Source organism: Sinocyclocheilus anshuiensis, unplaced genomic scaffold (genome assembly GCF_001515605.1).
Source record: "Sinocyclocheilus anshuiensis isolate Anshui unplaced genomic scaffold, SAMN03320099.WGS_v1.1 scaffold747, whole genome shotgun sequence".
Taxonomy (NCBI): domain Eukaryota; kingdom Metazoa; phylum Chordata; class Actinopteri; order Cypriniformes; family Cyprinidae; genus Sinocyclocheilus; species Sinocyclocheilus anshuiensis.
The window spans coordinates 37762-58640 of record NW_015548225.1 but is presented as its reverse complement, the minus strand read 5'-3'; the positions used below and the strand labels follow the sequence as shown (position 1 = coordinate 58640).

Below are 20879 nucleotides of genomic sequence, written 5' to 3'. Positions count from 1 at the left end.
CTCGCTCCCTCCACGGAGGTCTCTAGAGCAGCTAGTACGGTCGTCCCCTGCCGGTCCGCCACTTCAGGGCACCGAACTAGCCACTCTGGTTACACCAGAGGTCAGTCTCGAGAGACTGATTCTCTTAGTAGACTATTTGGCAGCGTGAAAACTACTGCCAAATGTGTCTCAGTGGGTCCTGCACACTGTAGTGAGAGGCCACAGAATCCAGTTCGGTTCTCCTCCGCCTCAATTCAGTGGGGCCTTTCCCACCCTGGTGGGCCCCGAGCAGGCTCTGGTAATGGAACAGAAGTAGACACTCTCTGAGGATGGAGGCCATCGAGGTGGTCCCTCCTCGCGCAGCAGAGTCCGGGTCCTACAGTCGGTTCTTCACCGTTCCGAGGAAGGATGAGGGCATCCATCCTCATCATAGGAAGTTCCTGAGGTTTGCTTTTGGACGAGGTTCAGAGCCGGTCACGCTGAAGGGCGTTCCCGAAGCGTCCTCCGACGCAACGTCTCGTTCCCTCGAGGAACCATGGTTACATACGTAACCTGAGACGTTTTCCAATGATGTCCATTTAACAGAAATGATTTTCCATTTGCACCAAAATATTATAGAATTTGAGGTAACACTTTAGTTTAGGGACCAATTCTCACTATTAACTTGTTTATTAGCATGTACTGTATATTACTAGCGTATTTGACTATTAGTACTTATACAGCACATATTAATACCTTATTCAGCATGACCATGTTTTAGATCCCTTAATCCTACCACATACCTAAAATTACCAACTACCTTATTATTAATAAGCAGCAAATTATTAGTTCATTGAGGCAAAAGTTGTAGAAATAGTCCATAGTCCAAATTAAAGTGAGAGCAAATTTGATTGGGCGCACATCTCATATTTTGGTATTGTATCTACTGTATATGCTTTGTTCTAATTGTTGTACTCAGCAGTGTTTCCTCTGATGTCCTGAACAGACCTGTAACCTATTTTTGACTTGCGATCCACCAGTTTAAACCACTGCTATAAAATTCATTGTGAACTTCATGGAATATTTTGGTGAACACAAGTGCATGCCATGCATCTGAAGGAACAAACACTGAGTTGTACTCTAGAGAGAGCACATCTGTTCAACCAAACCACTGACACAGCGAGGAATGACCAAATCTGTCAGAACAACTATAGCTCTCTCTGTTTACAGGAATGATGGTACAAGGTCCTGTGCAGAAAAATGAAGATCAGCAGAACTCACAAACCGTCTTCGCATTTGTTTTTTACTGCCATTAATTATAAATACTGAGAATATTTACTACATGTAGATATAAAACAGTTGATTGTATCTAGATAAGTTCCAACATATTGGCATGTCCCAAAAATGTACAGAGTTATTTCAAAATAATCTCAACCTACAAACCTGAGACACTAGAACGAAATACAGCAGGAACGTTGTCAAAGCTTTGCTACATAGTAGCAATTATGGCTTCAATGTGTGCATTGGAGCCAGTACAACCTTCAAATCAAGACAAAACCAAGTATACCTTGCACAAAATAAATCTCAGTACAGTGTAGAACCTTATAATACACAATGCAATATCTGCCAAATGTGGCTTATCAGTATGCACAAGTACAGCAGCTAGGAAAAATGTTTAACATTTATCATATGATGTCAAAGTCAGATAGAGACATCCAGGTGCTTAAGCTTGTCATCATTTGTCAATGCAGTCCTCCCTCAGTCTCGATGGTACCATCATAAGGTGCTACCAGGCAACATATTGGTGATGGTCCAGTTCTGGCCAGTGCATTTCTGGAGCGTCAGCTGATATCCAAACTCATTGTCATTGTTCTCCAGGAGTTCAAGGCATCGTTTTGACTTTGTATTCTGGATGGAGCCTCCCTGAAGAAAGGAGAAAGAAAATAGATATATTTCATTACAGAATCCCACAACTGTGCCCAGGCATGTTCCTGTATAGATGGAGCTGTCAGGGCTTCATCCATCTTCCCACAAAACTCCCTTTCAATGTGGGTAACCTTTCACACTTCATGTTCAGAAAAATCTCATCTGGCATCACAGCCTGATCTCCTAAGAAAATGTAGTTCTTCATACATAACATACACATACATTTTGTATCTTTGGATAGAAACGGAAATATAGCACTTAAAGGAATAGTTCACCCAAAAATTAAAATTAGCTGAAAATTTACTCATCCTCAGTACATTCAAGATGTAGAGGAGTTTGTTTCTTTGGAGAAATTTAGCATTACGTCACTTGCTCACCAATGGATCCTCTATAGCGAATGGGTGCCGTCAGAATGAGAGTCCAAACAGCTGATAAAATCATCACAATGATTCACAAGTAATCCACACAACTCCAATCCATCAATTAATATCTTGTGATGCAAAAAGCTGTGTGTTTGTAAGAAACGAATATCTCATTAAAGGGGTCATATGATGCTTTTTTAAAGATCAGCAACTTCAGGGATCTTATCTATGCACAATCAACTTGTAACATTCCAAAGAGAAAGGAACACTTGAAATCGCATCATATGACCCCTTTAAGGCATTTTAACTTCAAACCATCGCTTCTGGCCAAAATACCAGATTATAATCCCTGTTTTTTCACCAACATATTTGTTTAGAACTGGTTTGGACTGGGTTCAAGGTATGTTTACACAACAACAATGTACTAAAAAATGCTAAAGTTTTTACTTTCCGTTTTTTTTTTATGTTTCTCATGCAGACAACAATGTTGTCAAAACAACACCTGAGGACTCGTATTTCAGCCAGAAGCAATACATAAAAACATCTTGATGAATTTATTACAAACACACTGCCTTTTTGCTTCACTAGAGTGGTGTGGATTACTTGTGGATTCTTTTTTTTTTCAGCTGTTTGGACACTTATTCTGATGGCACCCAAATCTGTTCTGATGAAGAAAAAAACTCATCTATATCCTGAATGGCCCAAGGATGAGTAAATGTTCAGCAAATTTTCATTTTTGGATGAACTATTCCTTTAAAAGTTAAAATTATTTACAGATCTTAAGAAATCTTTACAAATCCTTTATATTTTAACAGACAAGGCTTAAGCTAGTCCCAGACTAAAATGCATGTTTGAGCTGTCTCAACTGAAAATATCTTGCTCTGACATATCTTAAAATATGTCAGTGTTGTTGTTCTGTGTCAAGATGCACACCTGTAATGTTTTCTTCTAAGGCATTTTTTGTAAAAGTTGCTTAAATATCGTAATTTAACTAAGGCCTAGTACGTTGAAGTTGTACGCAAGCAGTGTACGCTATTCTGTGTCAGCCGCGCTGCATGGATGCGCTGTTTTCGTTCAAATCAAAGCGTAAATACACGTAGAAAATGTATCCTTGTGTCGTGGCTGACACAGAATAGCGTACGCTGCTTGCGTTCAGTGGATATTCTCCAAAATGGCGCCACGGTGATACGGAGATACACAGAGGAGACGAATTGTTGAATAAAGTCGTTATTTTTGTTTTCTTCACGTACAAAAAGTATTTTCGTCGCTTCATAACGTAACGGTTGAACCACTGATGGCAGATGGACTATTCTGATGATGTCTTTCATACTTTTCTGGACCTTGACAGTGTAATTTACTTGGCAGTCAATGGGACAGTCACAAGCCTCCCGGTTTTCATCCAAAATATCTTAAATTGTGTTCTGAAGACAAACAAAGCTTTTACGGGTTTGGAACGACATGGGGGTAAGTGATTAATGACAAAACTTTAATTTTGGGGTGGAGTATCCCTTTAAGCTAAGCCCCTTTTGTGAAACCCGCGCCTAAATGTATTTCTAGGCATGTTTTAACAATCATGTAGATATTTTTGAGCCCTTAACCTCAAGCCTACCTTAAACCTAACCATATCTCAACTACACAAAAACAGATAAATGTACAGTGGCAGCAAGTTTAATTACAGATTTTAAAGTTAAATTAAAATTGTAAATTGCTGAAAATTGTCCCCAGATCTCGTACATCAAAGTAGTCACATTCAAAAAGATTTTAATACCACAGTGTCAAAAGTTGGCATTTCACAGTTGGCCAAAAGACATGCAAGAGCCAATGCATTTGGCGTCTTTGACCTCAAACCTGTGGTGTAACGCTTCAGGTGGCAAATTTTAAATGTTTAACTAATGCAACACTTGATTTGAATTTGATTTTGGATTTGAATGAATGCAATCACGTTGAACATATTTGTCATTAAATAAATTCAATAAAATCAGCCTATTAATTCCATCAATTCTATGAACTTGAAAGGGTTTATTACATTTGCACATCTCTAAAGTTGTAAATTAGTAATATGCTTTTTAGACGCTGTTGACACTGTACACTAATTATGCAAATTTTAGTATTCATGTCATCATACAAAAATCTATGTGTGCTACTACTTTACGTACGGATACCTATGATTACTAATGAAACACGAAAAAAAAAAGACATGTTTAGCATTGACTGGTAATTCAAGCTTGAATGTTATCCAATACATGTATCAGAGACATGATTAACGGCATTCATTTTCTAATGCACAATTTTTTTAATAATTATATTTATAGAATAGATATATTTTGAAATTAAAAAAGTAAAAATAATTGTACAAATTGCATTACACTGATAATTAAAAATTATGTTGTTTTGGAAGTAATAATAATAATAATAATCTTCAGATTTTGGGATGAAATACCACACAATCATAATCTTGAAATATTTTTGGAGGCCCATAAAGAAAATAACATGGGAAAGGTGGAGAGTTTGGGTCAAAACATTCAAAACTTTAGAGACATCAGGCACATCAAATTCATCTTCATCTTTCATCTTCCCTCTGAAAGGGGCTTGATAGAGTCACAGCTAGTGTATCTGCGAGGGAACAGCAGCACTGCAGGCTTAGACATGAGAGAGCAGGCTAAGAGCTAGAGGGAAGCATCCGCACTGATCTCAAGCCGGGGAGGATGGGACTGCAGGACTGAGATAGGGTGGCTGAGTTTTTCACTGCCCGCTTTTCACAGAAGAGAACGCCTGTGGCCTTAAGACCCTGTTTATTTGGTCTCAGTACCGCAGACTCCTTCTCGCTCTTTGAAAGGTGCTCAAGGAGTCCCACACAGCTGTGGTCAGGAGGTCTTCAGATAGAGGTTTTACATTCTCTAACAGATTCTTTATGAAGGGTTTATCTGAAGCCTATCATGTGCACTGGGCAGCCTCCAAGTTTACGAGAACAGCAGTACATACAGCTACAAGCATTACGGTTTAACAGGTCAATAGTGTCCGTGCTGCAGATACAGCTGGATCAGGGCATTTCTAGTGTTGACTTCCTAGAAGAGTGTAAGCACTGTGATGCTCCAACCAGTGTTATTTTAGTATCATTGATACTACTACAGTTATTGTTAATATTTTAAATTAGAGTTATTTTATTTATTTTCATTTTTTGATAAGTCTGTATAGATTTTATTAAAAGTTATTATAAGTTTTACATTTTAGTTGTAGTTTATTTAGTTTAATTTAAATTAAACTAAATGACAATAAGAAATGTACAACTACGGTACTACTGTATGTCATGCTGTATATGCGGCAGTACACAATTTAAGAGTTAATTTGAACAGGCATGTAAGTAAAAACATTACTAGAGAGTCTTTTTGTGTGCAGCAGCCTTTCCGCTGTGCCCTGTGTAGTAAATGCTGTGTAGAATTCATGACTTATATGGTACTGAGTGTTTCATTTTGTAATGAGATATTGCATGTCTGTTTGCGTTGCAGTTTATCAGGAGAAAGGGACTGAAAAGATTTAGAAAACCAGCAGCTCAAACATTATTTTTAACATCATAATATCTTTTAAATAACAATGTATTGTTTCAGTTCCATCCTTTGCTCATCTGACCACTTCTGGAACAGGTGTAATGGTTAGTTTATAGAACCAATTTGCGATGACGAATGCAATGCATTCATCAACATAACGGCATTTGCATTTGGTTCTCATTAATAATATCAATCCTTTAAATGTGATTTTAACATTGAATTATGTGTTTTAATATACTGTCCTTCAGTCAGACTTGGACATTTTAAGATACGGGGGCAAAAAGCTCCTGCATGAGTTTGTTTTTTATTTATAACATGATAGTTCAGCGATATGACATGAGCAGAGTGCTGTTCTTCGTAATATCAGCACAATTGCAAATGTAATTGATTTTATACAGCAGTTCATTAAACAAAACGTTGATATTAAATTACATTTTAGACACAACATTGTCAATAATGATGGTTTCGCTATATTTCGCCAATGAAAATAGTTCTAAACAAAGCAGAACTGTAGCGCTTCTCTGAGCAACATGCAGTGGTGGTTTGTTTAATTTCTGAATGAATCTGTTTTTTTTAACAAAGCATGCGAATCAATGATTTACTGAGACATTCTTAAAAAACAGTAAATTGCTTCATTCTAACTAAATAAATCAGCTGTTTTGAACTAATTGTTTGAATAAATGATTCAGTGACTCATTAAGACTTGCTGCCACCTACTGGCGGTTTTAGGAAAAACTGGTCTGTAAATATGAAAATTTGAATTATGAATTAACACAATAACATATGGGATCATTATACTTCAGCCAGTACAGTATCGTAAGATATATTTATGGTATCATGGCAACCCTACTGCACAGAGTTAGCCATCTATGAAATTTATTTTCCCCAAAATTCTGTGATTTCCATTTTTTTCTGGATTCTGTGTTTTATGATTTAATACAAATTTATCTTTAAAAACGGTGTCTAATTAAATTAATTAATACAACTTTAACAATTTAATCAATCTTTTAAAATGTAATGAGCTGTATAAATTGAAACTTTGATTAAAAAATATATTGGTTGTATGATATTCCTTAAAAATAAAATTATCATTACTTAGAGAAGTACAATTCGAGCATACAATAGTATTTTAGCAGGTTGTTGTAAAGATCTTTGGGATTCAGTGTGTATTTGACTGTGGTGTTTCTCAAATGAAATAATGAAAAGCTTGTAAAGTGACCCTCAGAGCAGCTCTGGAGATGAAGTTCATGTGTAATGCACTGTGAGCATCACACGTGTGTTTGAGTTTGAGTATCAGATGAAAATGTGCCATTAATTCACACAGAGACAGAAAATAGAGATTTATTAGGCACATGCACTGACTGGCTGTTGTAGTGTTTATTTCCACTGTGATAGACTGATTGACCTGTCAAGTAATATAGATTGCTTGTCTTTATTGACATAAATTTTATCATGATCTCGAGAAAGAGAACAAAATATGAGTTGTCATTCCTCCACTATGACCTCCACCACCAAACTCTTTGAGAAGCTGTTGGCTGAGATTTTATGTGGAATATAATTTGAAGATGATATACAGGTATTATTAATCATATTATTAATTATTATTATTATTATTATTATTATGAATGAAAGTTCATCAAATAACTGCTAAATTCAGTGTCTAATTGAAATACTGAAAGTGGTTTTCTCACCATTTCTTCCTTTAAAGATAAAAATTCCTCCTGCCTTCTTACTTTTGTCCTATGATATTATTGTTTTAAAACACAATGAACACCTGTAAGGCAAAGATAAAAATCAGGGAAAAAACCCTGGCAATGTCATGCCCATGGACTGCTCCTTGTCCTAGTTTTTCCCCATGTGCTCCCCATTATCCAGTTTCTCCCTTGTCTATAGTTTTCAGGTGTTTCTCATTGAGTTCCTTGTTTAGTTCCCTATTTAAGCCCTGTGTTTTCCTGAGTCCTTTGTCCAGTCTTATACACCAGCCTGATGCCCTATGTGTGTGTTTCCCTGGTTTGGTTTATTAAAGACTCTTCAAATATTTTCGCTCATCTCCGTGTCTCCTCACTCCAACACAATAGGCAAACTGTGACAGAAGACTGGACCTAACATACAGTAAGCGGCGCCCCTTTTCGGAATTCTGCGGGCTCACTGTTAAGACGGCGTTAGATGCCGCCATGCTGAATTCTCTGTTCTGGATCGGGGCCAACTACCATCGCCCCGTCGACCTCCCAGACACCACTGGACTGAGCTGGAGGGAAGGGATCCTCCGGTGTCTGGAGAGCGTCCGGCCCCGATTCAGAACTGCTCCTGTCTCAGGCCCGCCGGCTGCTTTGCCGTCAAGTCCGCCGGCCGCTCCATTGTCAAGCCCGCTGGCCGTTCCATTGTCAAGCCCGTCGGCCAGTTCACTCCCAAGCCCTCAGCTGACAGCAGCTGTCTCCTTCACCTCTGCTCAAATTAGGAGAATGCGGAGAAAGAGATAGTTGGCTCCAGTCCCTGAGTCCACTCCAGTGTCGGCTCCAGCCCCTGAGTCTGCTCCAGTGTCGGCTCCAGCCCCTGAGTCAGCACCAATGTCGGCTCCAGCCCCTGAGTCCGCTCCAGTGCCGGCTCCAGCCACGGAGTCAAGCCCAGAGAGAAACCCTGTTTCCAAGTCCAGCCCAGAGAGGGCTCCTGTTCCTAAGTTAAGCCCAGAGAAGGCTCCTGCTCAAGTTAAGCCCAGAAAGGGCTCCTGTTCCCAAGTCCAGCCCAGAGAGGGCCGCTTTTCCCACGTCTGGCCCAGGGAGGGCCACAGTTCCGGAGTCAAACCCAGGGAGGGCCGCTGTTCCCACATCTGGCCCACGGAGGGCATCAGAACCTGAAATTTTCCCCAAGTAATTTTTTTTGGGGGGGGCTATATGGATCCGGCCGTAGAGGGCCATGGAGGCCACTCCGCCATGGCTCCCTGAGTTCCCTGCTCCACCATGGCCCCCTGAGTTCCCTGCTCCGCCATGCCCCCCTGAGTTCCCTGCTCTGCCATGGCTCCCTAGTCTGCCTGCTCCACAATGGCCCCCTGAGTTCCCTGTTCCGCCATGGCTCCCTAGTCTGCCTGCTCCGCCAGGGCTCCCTGAACTGCCTGATCCGCCATGGGTCCTGGAGCGGGTACCGCCCTGGAGGCCGTCTGTCCCGTGTAAGCCTGTCCGTAGAGGCCTCTCCTCGCTCCGCGCTCCAACGCAATAGGCAAACCATGACAGGCATGCAATTTTAGTGTAACTCTTCTGACATGACAGTCTTTAAAGTCCCCATACTTTTGATTAACAATTTGCAAAACTCAGAATAATTCATAAATCTTGGCAAGAAGCCTCGAACCGTAGTAAGTAACCTGGCTCGCTGTCAGTTTATTGATACTGCTGACAGTTGTTGAGCAGCTGAAAGTTCTGAAAGTCATTGATTTCAAATAATTATGCTCAACTTTGAGCTTGAATCATCAAACCTATTCAGGAACTGAGGGTTGTTTCATCATTAAGGGTTATTTCGACATCCGAAGGTTACTTCATTGTTTTAAAAAATTAAGCTCACCCATTTTTTTTCTTGACAAATGCAACGAGAACAAAAACACCTCAATGACATGGAAAAAAAGACTCTTAGCCAAGGTTTTTCTTTGAAACTAATAGAATCAGAACAAAACAATTTAAAGCTTGTATTGTTTTTTTTTTCATAGTTTGTTCTCTGAAAAGGGTTCATCGCTTTATCCCAATTTCACCTTAATTTGTCATGCGCGTGTGGTACTTGTCTTAGTATGTCTGCTAAAGCTGCCTAGGGCACAAATGTTCCACTCAAAATTATGCATAAGAAGTGTGTTAAAGGTTAAAGGTCTTTCCAAAGTCTTTAATGGGAAATCTAATGTGACGGTGTGCATCCAGCTGTGGGCATAGGGTAAATATGAAGGGCAACGCTAAATCAGTCTATCACATGAACTGTTGTGCATCACTGGCTGATGTCAACATGAACGATCTCTCACATACTCATCAATTCACTATCAAGAATTGGTCAGTTGGCTATGAGAATGGCCTTGTTCTCTCACATCATGTCTAAGAAGTAAACCAACATGGGGATTTAATATTGATTCAGTCTATTTTAGTGATGATGTGTGCATGTGAGTGTGAGACTGAGATTAGACTGGAGCATTGCCTTCAGCCGTAGCTAATGTGAGATACATACATAAACACAAAAGGCAGTTAGGGAGGCAGCAGAGATATTTCATAATTGGAGAAAGAAGTTACAAATGGCAAGCGATAAAACAGAAACTAATTAATGAGAGTAACCGACACACATTTCAATGAGTAACATCATCATCTGTCCTATAAAGAGCAAAAATAACTCCAATAAACAGACGCTCACATACAAATAAGTATTATTAAAAGTAATATATCAGCTGTTTTATTTCTAGTCCCTCACCCCCATATGGTTATTAAATATATATTTTTTAAAGTTATATTAAAACTGTAAAACACACTGACTCTTTTTAAAAGTGTAAACAGCTCATCTATATGCACACCAAATAGATAACACACTAAAATGTAAAACCTAATTGTTTAAACGATTACAATTATTTAATGTATGAGTAAAATCAAATTTGAGTGTGCTTTTTCCACATTAAATTAAATTAATGATGAAGAAAATAGAAGACAAGCTTATTTCAAGAGTAGAAATGACAGAATTTACTGTAAATGGATGAAAATAAAGATTTTATAACACAATGTGACAAAAAATTGGTTTCACTTTTTTATGGCTCTTCTATAATTCTATGGTGCTTATTATTATCGTACTATTTATTTTCAGGTAGCATCAGTATTTTGGTAAATATTTAGGTTGGGTAATGTTTAGAACTTCTATCAGTAATTATGAAATATGAATTGGTTTAATACAGATTCGTTTTTTTGTGCAAACTTGCATGTTTTTTAAAAGGTATTTTGCTTTTGCAAGGATGGCAACATTCTAGAAGTTTCTGTAATATTAATATTCTGTAATATTCTAGTGCTTTCTGGAACATTCCAGAACATTGTGGGACTAGTCATAAAATACAAAAATCATCCAGTCTAAACTTCTAGATGACTCAGTTTTGGTAACTGCTTATGTTAAAGTATTATGCATTTACCATGCATTTTTTTAATATGAGTTTTATGCTTGAGTAATTACAGATTGTAGAATTATGGAAAAGTTTATGTGATTTTCGTATTCAGCATGTTAAACTTCATAAAGAAACATTAAAAATAAAAGCAAAACAAAACCTTTATAAATGGTGTATGATGACAAAATGTGTATTACAATATAATATAATATACAATGTTTAAGCAACAAGAAACTGTGCAATAATATGAATATAGCAATGTCTAAAGGGGACCCCTTCAGCCATGACTGTATTCCTTCTGCTGGAAGATGACGGCTGCGTCTGAAACCTCAGGCAGCTGCCTTGCTGCCTCACTGCCTTGTCAGTCAATGACTAAACAGACAGCATCTCTGTATGAAAGTACCTCTTAAGTAAACAGCTTTCAGACAGGCTTCCAAGGCACCATAACATCCTGTCTAATGATCTTGAACAAATTCAAATGAGCTTTAGAGATAATGGAGCAAATATTTGTTGTCTACAATGCTTTTTTTTCTGGTAGATCCAGATTTGGATATACCTTGCTGCCTTCTTACCAGTGTCATTTTAGTATTATTATATTATTATAGTTTTCATAAATATGCTGAAGTAGATTTCATTTTATATTGTTGTCATTTTAAAATATTTACGTAAAATATTTATATTTTTATTTCAATTTTAGTTTTTGTTTCGTTTCAGTTTTTATTTATTTCCACCATGCTATTTATTTATATTTTATTTCAGCTTTTGTTTCCGTTAACATTTTTTTTTTTTTTTTTTTACTGTTTTAGTGTTTTAACTGTTTTAGCAGTAATAACCCTGCTTCTTACCTCACTGAATAAAAATGATTAATTGAATTTACAAAAAAAATTTAAGGTAAGTGGTTGCAATCAATTTATTTTAGCTACATTTAAATAAACAAATTTAGGTGACTAACTTTCAACAAAATGTGTTTATTTAAATGTAGCTGAAATAAATTGATTGCAACCACTTACCTTAAACAAATTGAGCAAATTCAATTAATCATTTTTTTTCATGCAAAGGCAGCATTTTTCAGTTTACATAATTAATAAAAAATGGACACAATAAATTGCCCTAGTTACTATTGAAATTGCATTTAGTTATGAAAATAGCATCTGTCCTATTATAAAATATGAAATTCCTTTGTCTCTGGATCTCAGAAGAGCCCCTTCGTTTGATGTGCCACTTATATTGTTTGGGAGGTTTTGAAAACATTACTTTTAGGGGATATTTAATCAGCTGATTTCCTTATCCAGCAACCAAAGAGCAAATCAAGCCTGTTTACCATTACCCTCATAGCTTATTTTCATTATATGAACATGCAAACTCACAGGATTTTGGGAAATAATAGAGTTTATGATGCGTTTGAGCTTTACATTTGAAAGGAGCTGAGGAATGTATGACTCCATCTGACCTTTGTGGCTCTAATTAGAGGTCCGGAAGATAACTAATGATCAAATACTCCGTTTTACTTTTGTGTCTTATTTACAGTCTTCTCCCTTGTATTACAAACTGTTCTCACTCCCGAGGTACCAAACACAGCATTAGGGCAAAGAGCTCTGAATGTCAAAATGTAGACATGCCCCTTAGCGTCTTTAGAGTCACGCAGGTTTGTTTTCAGTGAAAAACCTTTGCCTTTATTACACTGACGCAAAGGGCATCAAAACGAATTTTTAATTTTGGATTCAGCAATATTAATTAGTTTGCAGTGATTAATATTTGAATATGTTGTCTTCTCAAGGAGCTCTGCTCTATTGAAGTGTTGTGTTTTGTTAGCGTTTTCTTTTTTAGTTGGATGACTAAAACATGAACTTTATCAACATCAACCTTCATCACAGCAGTCACTCTTAAACTTCAATCCACGCTCAAGGCACTACACTGTCCCTGACAAAACATGACACCCCAGTGGAGCAGAAGTACAAAAACATCAGCTTAAAACAGCAACCGTAAAGCCTTAGTTAAAACAGAAACCGATATCCCAAAGTATCACTACTTTTTCAATTACATACAGCTTTATACTGTACAGCTAATCATTTAAATTTATAAGCACGATATTGTGAGAAATTAAAGGAATACTTCACCCAAGAAAATTAAATTAAACTCACCCTCAGGTCAGCCAAGATGAGTTAGGTGAGATGAGTAGATAAGTTTGTTTCTTCATTAAAACAGATTTGAAGAAATTTAGCGTTACATCACTTGCTCTCAAATGAATCCTTTGCAGTTGAATAGGTGCCGTCAGAATGAGAGTCCAAACAGCTGATAAAAACATCACAATAATCCACAAGTAATCCACAACACTCCAGTCCATCAAGTGAAAAGCTGCATTTTTGTAAGAAACGAATCCATCATTGTGGCATTTTAACTTTATTGTCACTGCTGGCCAAAATACTAGTCCATAATCTATAATAATGCTACCTCCAGTCACATCAAAACAAATGTCATCACTGACATATTTGCTTTAGATTGTTTTTGCTTGTAAACAGTGCCTGATCTGTGGATATATAATTTCCTGATTCTGACGAGACGACCTTTTCAGTGGAGAACTCATATTTTAGCTGGAAGCAATGGTTTGAGGTTAAAAGCACCTTAATGACAAATTGTTTATTACAAAAACACATCTTTTTTTACTTCATAAGATGTTAATTGATAGACTGGAGTTGCGTGGATTAATTATTGTGATGTTTATATCAGCTGTTTGGACTCTCTGTCTGACGGCACCCATTCACTGCAGAGGATCCATTGGTGAGCAAGTGATATAATGCTAAATTTCTCCAAATCTGTTTTGATAAAGAAACAAACTCATTTACATCTAGGATGACCTGAGGATGAATACATTTCCAGCAAAAAAATAAATAAATTGGGGATGAATTATTCATTTCATGAAAATATAAAAATTGAAAATATGAAAGTGTCAGTATTTAACACCTTGGGAGTAAGAAACCTGTTGTATATGTGAGCGCAGTCTGTGCAGCATGTGTGTATTACCTGAGTAAAACGCCAGTGGAGCTTCATGCGTTTAGCCACAGCATAGCTGCACTCAATGAGACGTGGCCGGCCGTTCACATCCACCAGGCACTTGTTGTCATCATCGTCAATGGTGGGGCTCAAGACGCCCACGAATAACTGCTGAGTGCTGGTGTAGTATACATTCTGCAATGACAGAGCAGACTCATGAATAAAACCAGGCTTCAGAGTAAGCTTGTGAAAGAGAGCAAGTCTGGCAGCATTTTACGTTTATAAGCTACTGAAGAAGATTACAAGGACAGGCAATTGAACCGTTCAATATGATAAATGTCTATATCTCATGTTATGAGACATCTCCATGCAGCAGACCATGAAAACACACAAGCTAAAGGTGTGATTTCAAATCAACTCAAGATGGAGGGCACATTTTAGTGCTTTCAAACATATTATGAAGCATTCTGGTGCACTCTGAAAGTAAAGGAAAAAAAGGCAGCACACAAAATAATAGTGCACATAAAGAATGGCTCAGATAAGAAAGGGATAAATAAATAAAAAAATAAAAACAGTACATGAAAAAAATATTAACTATTCTAACAAATTATTAACTATTATTATTTTTTCCTAAATCCTTGCATATATAAGTTATCTTTGTGTGCTCTACTATAGGACACTTTTGTCAGATTTTATTTTCTTTAATAAGTGTACACAGCATTTTAATAATTCAGATTTTCTCACTTCACACACAATTTGCAAAGCATTTATTTGATATGTTAATTTTTTTTATATATGTTTCACATCTGGCTGCTCTAAATAAGTTCATTCATTCTTGAATAAGGTTTGGGGATATGCTAATAAACCTATCTTCAAGTGACCGGATGCCTTTTTTTTTTGCCATACTAGTATAATTCTCTTTGTTGACTAAGCAATGTATTATTCATGGTATACAAGTGAGAGCTAGCATAATGCATTACACATACTCATACCGAACCTTAGTGCATTAACACTTTAGAACAGATGGTCAAATGTAGCCTCTACCAAAAGTGTCTATACTTTTGCAGAGAAAACACACCTTTATTAGCACTGTATTGAAGGGGTCATATCATACATACTGTATTTATCAGTGTATTTATTCCATGTGGTCCACTTATAACGTTAGTCCAGATCTATGCAGCCAAAAAAGTCATAATATGATTTTTTATGACCATCTTCCACCGTCTGTCTGACCCTTAGAAATAAACAGACTATTTTTGCAACTAGGTGCATTGTTAATACGTGATTCTGCCTACAACTGTTTTACTGCCTCTGGTGTTCATTTTGGCTGAAAACTGCAAACATATACCTATACATACATTTCATTGTGGTTTTCAGTCAACATGAACACTAAAGGGAGTAAAACAGCAACAACTTTTAACACAAATTATAATAACGGGGCAAATTATCAATAAATAAAGACTTATTTTTGCACAATTATTTGCACAATGCTATGTTATGACCTCGAAACACTTTTACCATGCATGGTTTGTAAACTAATACATTTTGATGTTTGCATCACATAACCAGCTGTATATGTATGGCTCTTCTGTTATAGTAAACTTGCTCAGTAGTGCACCTGGTATAGCAATGCACTTGTGATGTGGAGAACTTGTGCACGAGTCCAGTGAAACACGAATCATGACTCTTAACAAAAGACCTCAAAGAATCGTAAAAAGAAGCTAAAATTTTATGGTTGCTCAAAATAAAAGTTTTTGTTTACATAATATATGTATGTGTACTGTGTATATTTATTATGTATATATAAATACAAACACATGCATGTATATATTTAAGAAAAATATGTTATGTTTATATATTAAATATATTTATATATAATATAAAATATAAGAATATAAATATTTAAATGTGTATACATGTAAATAATTTCAAAATATATACTGTATGTGTGTGTGTGTGTGTGTGTATTTATATATACATAATAAATATACACAGTACACATACATATATTATGTAAACAAAAACTCTTATTTTGGATGCGATTAATCGCGATTAATCGTTTGACAGCACTAGTTTTTATCTCACTTTCGGTTAGGGTCTGGTGTAGAGGCACCATTCACCATATTAATTTGCTGTGATGCGTACAAAAAAAAATATATATATATATTACCACAGTCACGTATAACTGTTTCTGAGATAATTTATCTCAATATTTAGCACCAGTCACTGGGCATTTCACTTTAAAAGTGCAATGAAATGTGAACTAATGGGATGGTTGCAGGATTTGATGTTACAGGAAATGACTATTGTGCCACGGAGGGCATGCCAAACCTGTCAAAGGTTCAAAAAGAAGCACTGTTAATTGTGTTGTTGATGCAATTTCCTGTGATGGAAGAAGTGTCAATGTGTGAGCCAGAAACACCAGCAGCATCTGTCTTAAGAATCACCGGCAGTCACTCCAGATGGCCTGCAGGAGCTCAAACCTTCAATGACATGTAGGATGAAGAGACTTGGAAGCCGTTAGTGTGTGTAGTGCATGTTTCTGTGTGACTGAACGTGTGTAGAGAGAAGGTGAGCATAAGGGGAGCAGCCAAGGGGCTAAGGAACATCTGGCAGACATGTCAGGCTCGTCTCTCCAGAGCCACTCTGGCCGAGGCAAATCGCTGTTTAAGTCACAAACTTAACATTGCTTGTTGTCTCATGCATAAAAAAGTATTCACCCATGAATTAATTCTTCAAATGTGTCATTATAATGGAAGCTCTGAAGCGAAAATGCTGTAGAAAAGTGTGGAGCGCTCCATTTGTTGCTCCTTAAGTTTGTAGAGAACACTGAGCAGCGGATTGTAATGCAGGTGCATTTTTCTCCTGAAGGATTTTCTCTTGTTTAAAGTTCAGAGAGTCCTCTGGCAAGCTGTAGTTTCAAAAGATAATATTACCAAAGTGTTGTAACTTAAAACTCTTTCTCTTGACGTTATTTGGGTTGAGAACAAGACTTCAGGCTTTTAGACTAGTCTCAGGGTGATACTACAAATTATTCTACTCATATAAAGGTAAAAATAATTGAATACAAAGAAAATAGGTTAATGGTATGGTGATGAGTTACTGATTTAAAATAAACCTGCTCATAAAGGGGGAAAAGGTCTGTAAAGTCAACATGGAATCAAAATGAACATTTTCACTTTCTTAAAATGGTACATGTTCCTGGACAGTATTATACAAATCTTTAGTTATTAAAAAAAAATTATTGTAATTATCATGCTGGTTGGAACTGTTAATAGAACAGCACCTCAAAGGGAAACCACACCAACCACCTCATGTCCTAATGATAACTTACATTCTCAGTCCACCATGTCAGATGTAAGTGCTGCATTATTGTAGTAAAAATCATCATTTATGACTCTTTCCTTTGTAACTGCAATTATTAATTTTGATGAACAGAATTTACATTCAATATATTTTTATATTTCTGTGGTGTTTTGATGTTCATTCCATTTACGATCAAATAGAGCTGTCACATAGTATTTGGAGTCTTGATCTTGTGGTCTTGAGACTTCTTATGATCACATAAACCTGGCCCTGGCCTGGTCTTGGTCTGGACCGAGGTCCTGACTGTCACTGCAGAATAAAGCTTTTGTGTCTACGGCACTGTACCATCTTTTGTGTTCTATTTATGTGTTCTATTATGAATGTTAAACAAAACCATACAGTTCAGAGACTCGCTTCTTAAAAGAATTTAATTTTTTCTTCTTAAAAGTCTATTTTAATGACCTAAAGAACCTTCTTCCACTGTAAAGAACCTTTTGTGAAATGGAAACGTTCCATGGATGTTAAAGGTTCTTCATTAGAACCATCAATGCTAATAAAGACCTTTTATTTTTTATAGGCAAGTTAAATACCTCTTGCCATTTATGTACTCAACAGATGTCTGTGACTGGTTACTTGCTCAATCTCTGCAAAAAAACAAACACTGATACAACATTTTTGAGTCAGCAGAAGTAGAACTAAATGCAATGCTGTACATATTTCACATTCCATTAATCACGGAAGCCATATTCATAATCTCAATTATTATTTCAGTTAATTGTCAAGCAAATGCCTGTGTCAAAAATGACAGCAGGTTGCAGTAGCTGTCACCTAGCACTGCTGTTTCACAAATCTTTCCTGAACGGTGTGCTATTCTCAGAACGGAGGGAGCGAATGGTCTGAACTAATCTCCTTGGGAACAGTTCTGTCTCGCCATATTTTACATGTTCAGTAGTGTGTTCATGTGTGCACAGGTTTGAGACGTTTGCCAAGAACTTCCTGATTTTGTATGAGATCCATTGTCAAAAAAAACCCATCCCTGCTGTTCAGAAGGAAAAAACAAGTCTGCCTGCACTGCATTTTGCACATACTTCAAATGTTAAGAAAAGTAACACCTTTGGAGAGAACCAGATGCTGTTTTCTAAAGAACATTGAGATGTTAGATATGGAAATACGTTGTTGTTGTTGTTGTTGAGGGGCCATCGTATCTCTGTCATTAGCATCAAAAGTGTCTTTAGATATTTTATTTTGTATCCTTAAGATGAAATATGCTCATGTGGGCACATTTTTGTGAAATCCCCCTCAAAAGCACTGCTATGAGCCGAGTCCTGATTATAAACTCCACAGGGGCCTTCTGACAGGTAAGACTAAGCCAATCTGGATGTGACAGGAGCAGAACGAAAACCGAGAGAGAGAGAGAGAGAGAGAGAGAAAGAATATGACTATTATTGCCTACAAATCATCAACCTAGCACAAATAGCATATTCCACACATCAACAAAGTGTGATATGCTATTATTCATCCTATACAATGTTCTGTCAGCAATTCAGACTTCTAATTTGATTTCTTTCATAGACTAATAAAAAATTTTTTTATTTTTTGCCTTTTTTTTTTTTTTACAAGTCCCTTGACATTTGTCACTATTTTCTTTTCAACCCGAAATTGATTTTATGTTTCCTCCTCAGACAAACTGTCATTTTTGCCTGGCCTTGGTAAAAATTCCAGATCTTCTTCCTCTAGTTTTGTTATATTTTGAACTTATACATATGCAGAAGTCTCGGCTTTTCACAATCAATAAAACAATAAAAATTGTCCCGAGTATAAAATGTACACTTGTATTGTAAATCTGGATTTATAACTAAAATTAAATCATTGACAATGCTGTAATCAGACAGTCACATACTGCATTGGTCAGTGCTCACACTGGTTAACTAGTTATTAAAAATTGTAATAGCAAAAAGCATAAATTATCTGTATGAAGTAAACACCTTTACACATCTATTGTGTGTTGGTACTGTAGGTTGCACTACAAATAATTATGATCCATAATTTTGATGGACTGGGTTATGTATTTAGATAGCATGTATGCTATGTTATTCATGCTCTAACGGTGATAATTAAAGCCTTTGTCATTTTCAAATCATATGCTGCCTTCACGTGCACCTGGGAAATCGGAAGATACAGCTTGTCACGCATTCAAGTTGGAAACATAACACAGAAGTAGACTAAACAAAATAATTATATTGTGAACAATAAACACAAATACTACATCTGAATTCAAAATTATGAATATTATTAATTTATGTTACTTATTTACACATGGTATGAAAACAATCATTTTTTGATACATAAAGCATCAACAAAGCCGAGTGATTTTAGACTTGTTGTCTATCAACTGATCTGTACATCATACCTTTAAAATTAAACTACAGCATTGAAAATAACTTTCAAAATCCTCCATTACAAAAGACTCCTGCAGATCTCTCTATAAATAGATTACAGATATTATAAATTATATTATAGATCAGTGTTTCTGCAGTTTCAAATCAACACAATTAATAGTACTAATAAACTGAATGTGTTTTAAATATACAATAACCAGGTTTATATATTTATCATTGTTAAATCTCATTAAATTAAAGTAAAAAAAATGTAGCTCATTTAATATTGCTTGTCCCAGCCATTTTTATGCATAAGTTTCTTTTTTTAATGTTAAAACTCTATAATCCAAATGCAAAACTTTTTTTATGCAATTCAAATACATAAATCTTAAATTTAGGCCTAAATATTTTTGGGGTTGTATGCTTGTGAACTGCCAACATATAAAGCCATGCAAATTCATTTTAGATATGATTTTATTTTATTTTATTTTTTTAAATATATATAATCCTTTTGTGATTTTGTGGTTTTCAATATCATTTTATGCAGTTAACATCATCACCAAGCATTAACAAAATTTTCTGTAATACTGTCAACTCAGACATTAATAAACACCATTGTTATATTTCCATATTTTGCTGTGATGTTTAGGCCGCCACCGACTACCTCCAGAGTCTCAAAGATATTGGCAGAAAGCGCTGGAAAATCAAACAGCCACCCCTGCACAAAAACACTTATGACTATCATCCAGCCCACTCTTTCTGCCGCTCTATTGTGTCTGACCGTGTACTGTGTGTTTCTCATTTAAAAGCAAAGTTCACTTTCACTTTTTCAAACTATTTCGTGGATGAGGTTTTAATACAGACAACATAAAGTAATAACCACCAAGAAGAACATGTTAATTGCTGAGGTTGCTCCTATATAGCTCAAGAGACTTATAGGGGTCATATGATGCGATTTCAATTTTTCCTTTCTCTTTGGAGTGTTACAAGCTCTTGGTGCATAAAGAAGATCTGTAAAGTTGCAAAGACTAAAGTCTCAAATCCAAAGAGATATTCTTTATAAAAGTTGGGAACGAGGGTTACCATACGTAACCGAGACGTTCCCTTTCAGTTTCCCTTTCCATTTGGGACCGGGACGTTGCGGAAGCTCCATCCTTCCCGAAGGAGGATTCGGAAGCAAATACACACATGAACATCCCTTAGGTGCATATGGAAGATTGGAGGTGATTGTAAGCCTCTTGGAATGGCAGAAGTCTGCCGGGGAAACACGGGCTCGAGGCTATACCGTGGACTTTACACATATGGGATC

At 36.5% G+C, this 20879-nt stretch overlaps 1 protein-coding gene across 1 annotated transcript in view; it reads right to left on the bottom strand.

Moving 5' to 3' along the window:
- Positions 1 to 1199: 1199 nt before the first annotated feature.
- Positions 1200 to 20879, bottom strand: part of LOC107654337 (polypeptide N-acetylgalactosaminyltransferase 18-like) — a gene marked incomplete at its 5' end in the record, with an annotated part of 51165 nt that continues 31485 nt past the window's right edge. Inside the window, 2 exons of the mRNA XM_016441374.1 lie at positions 1200 to 1881; positions 13917 to 14081. Coding sequence (XP_016296860.1) covers positions 1735 to 1881; positions 13917 to 14081 — 312 coding nt within the window. The remainder of the gene's footprint in view (positions 1882 to 13916; positions 14082 to 20879) is intronic.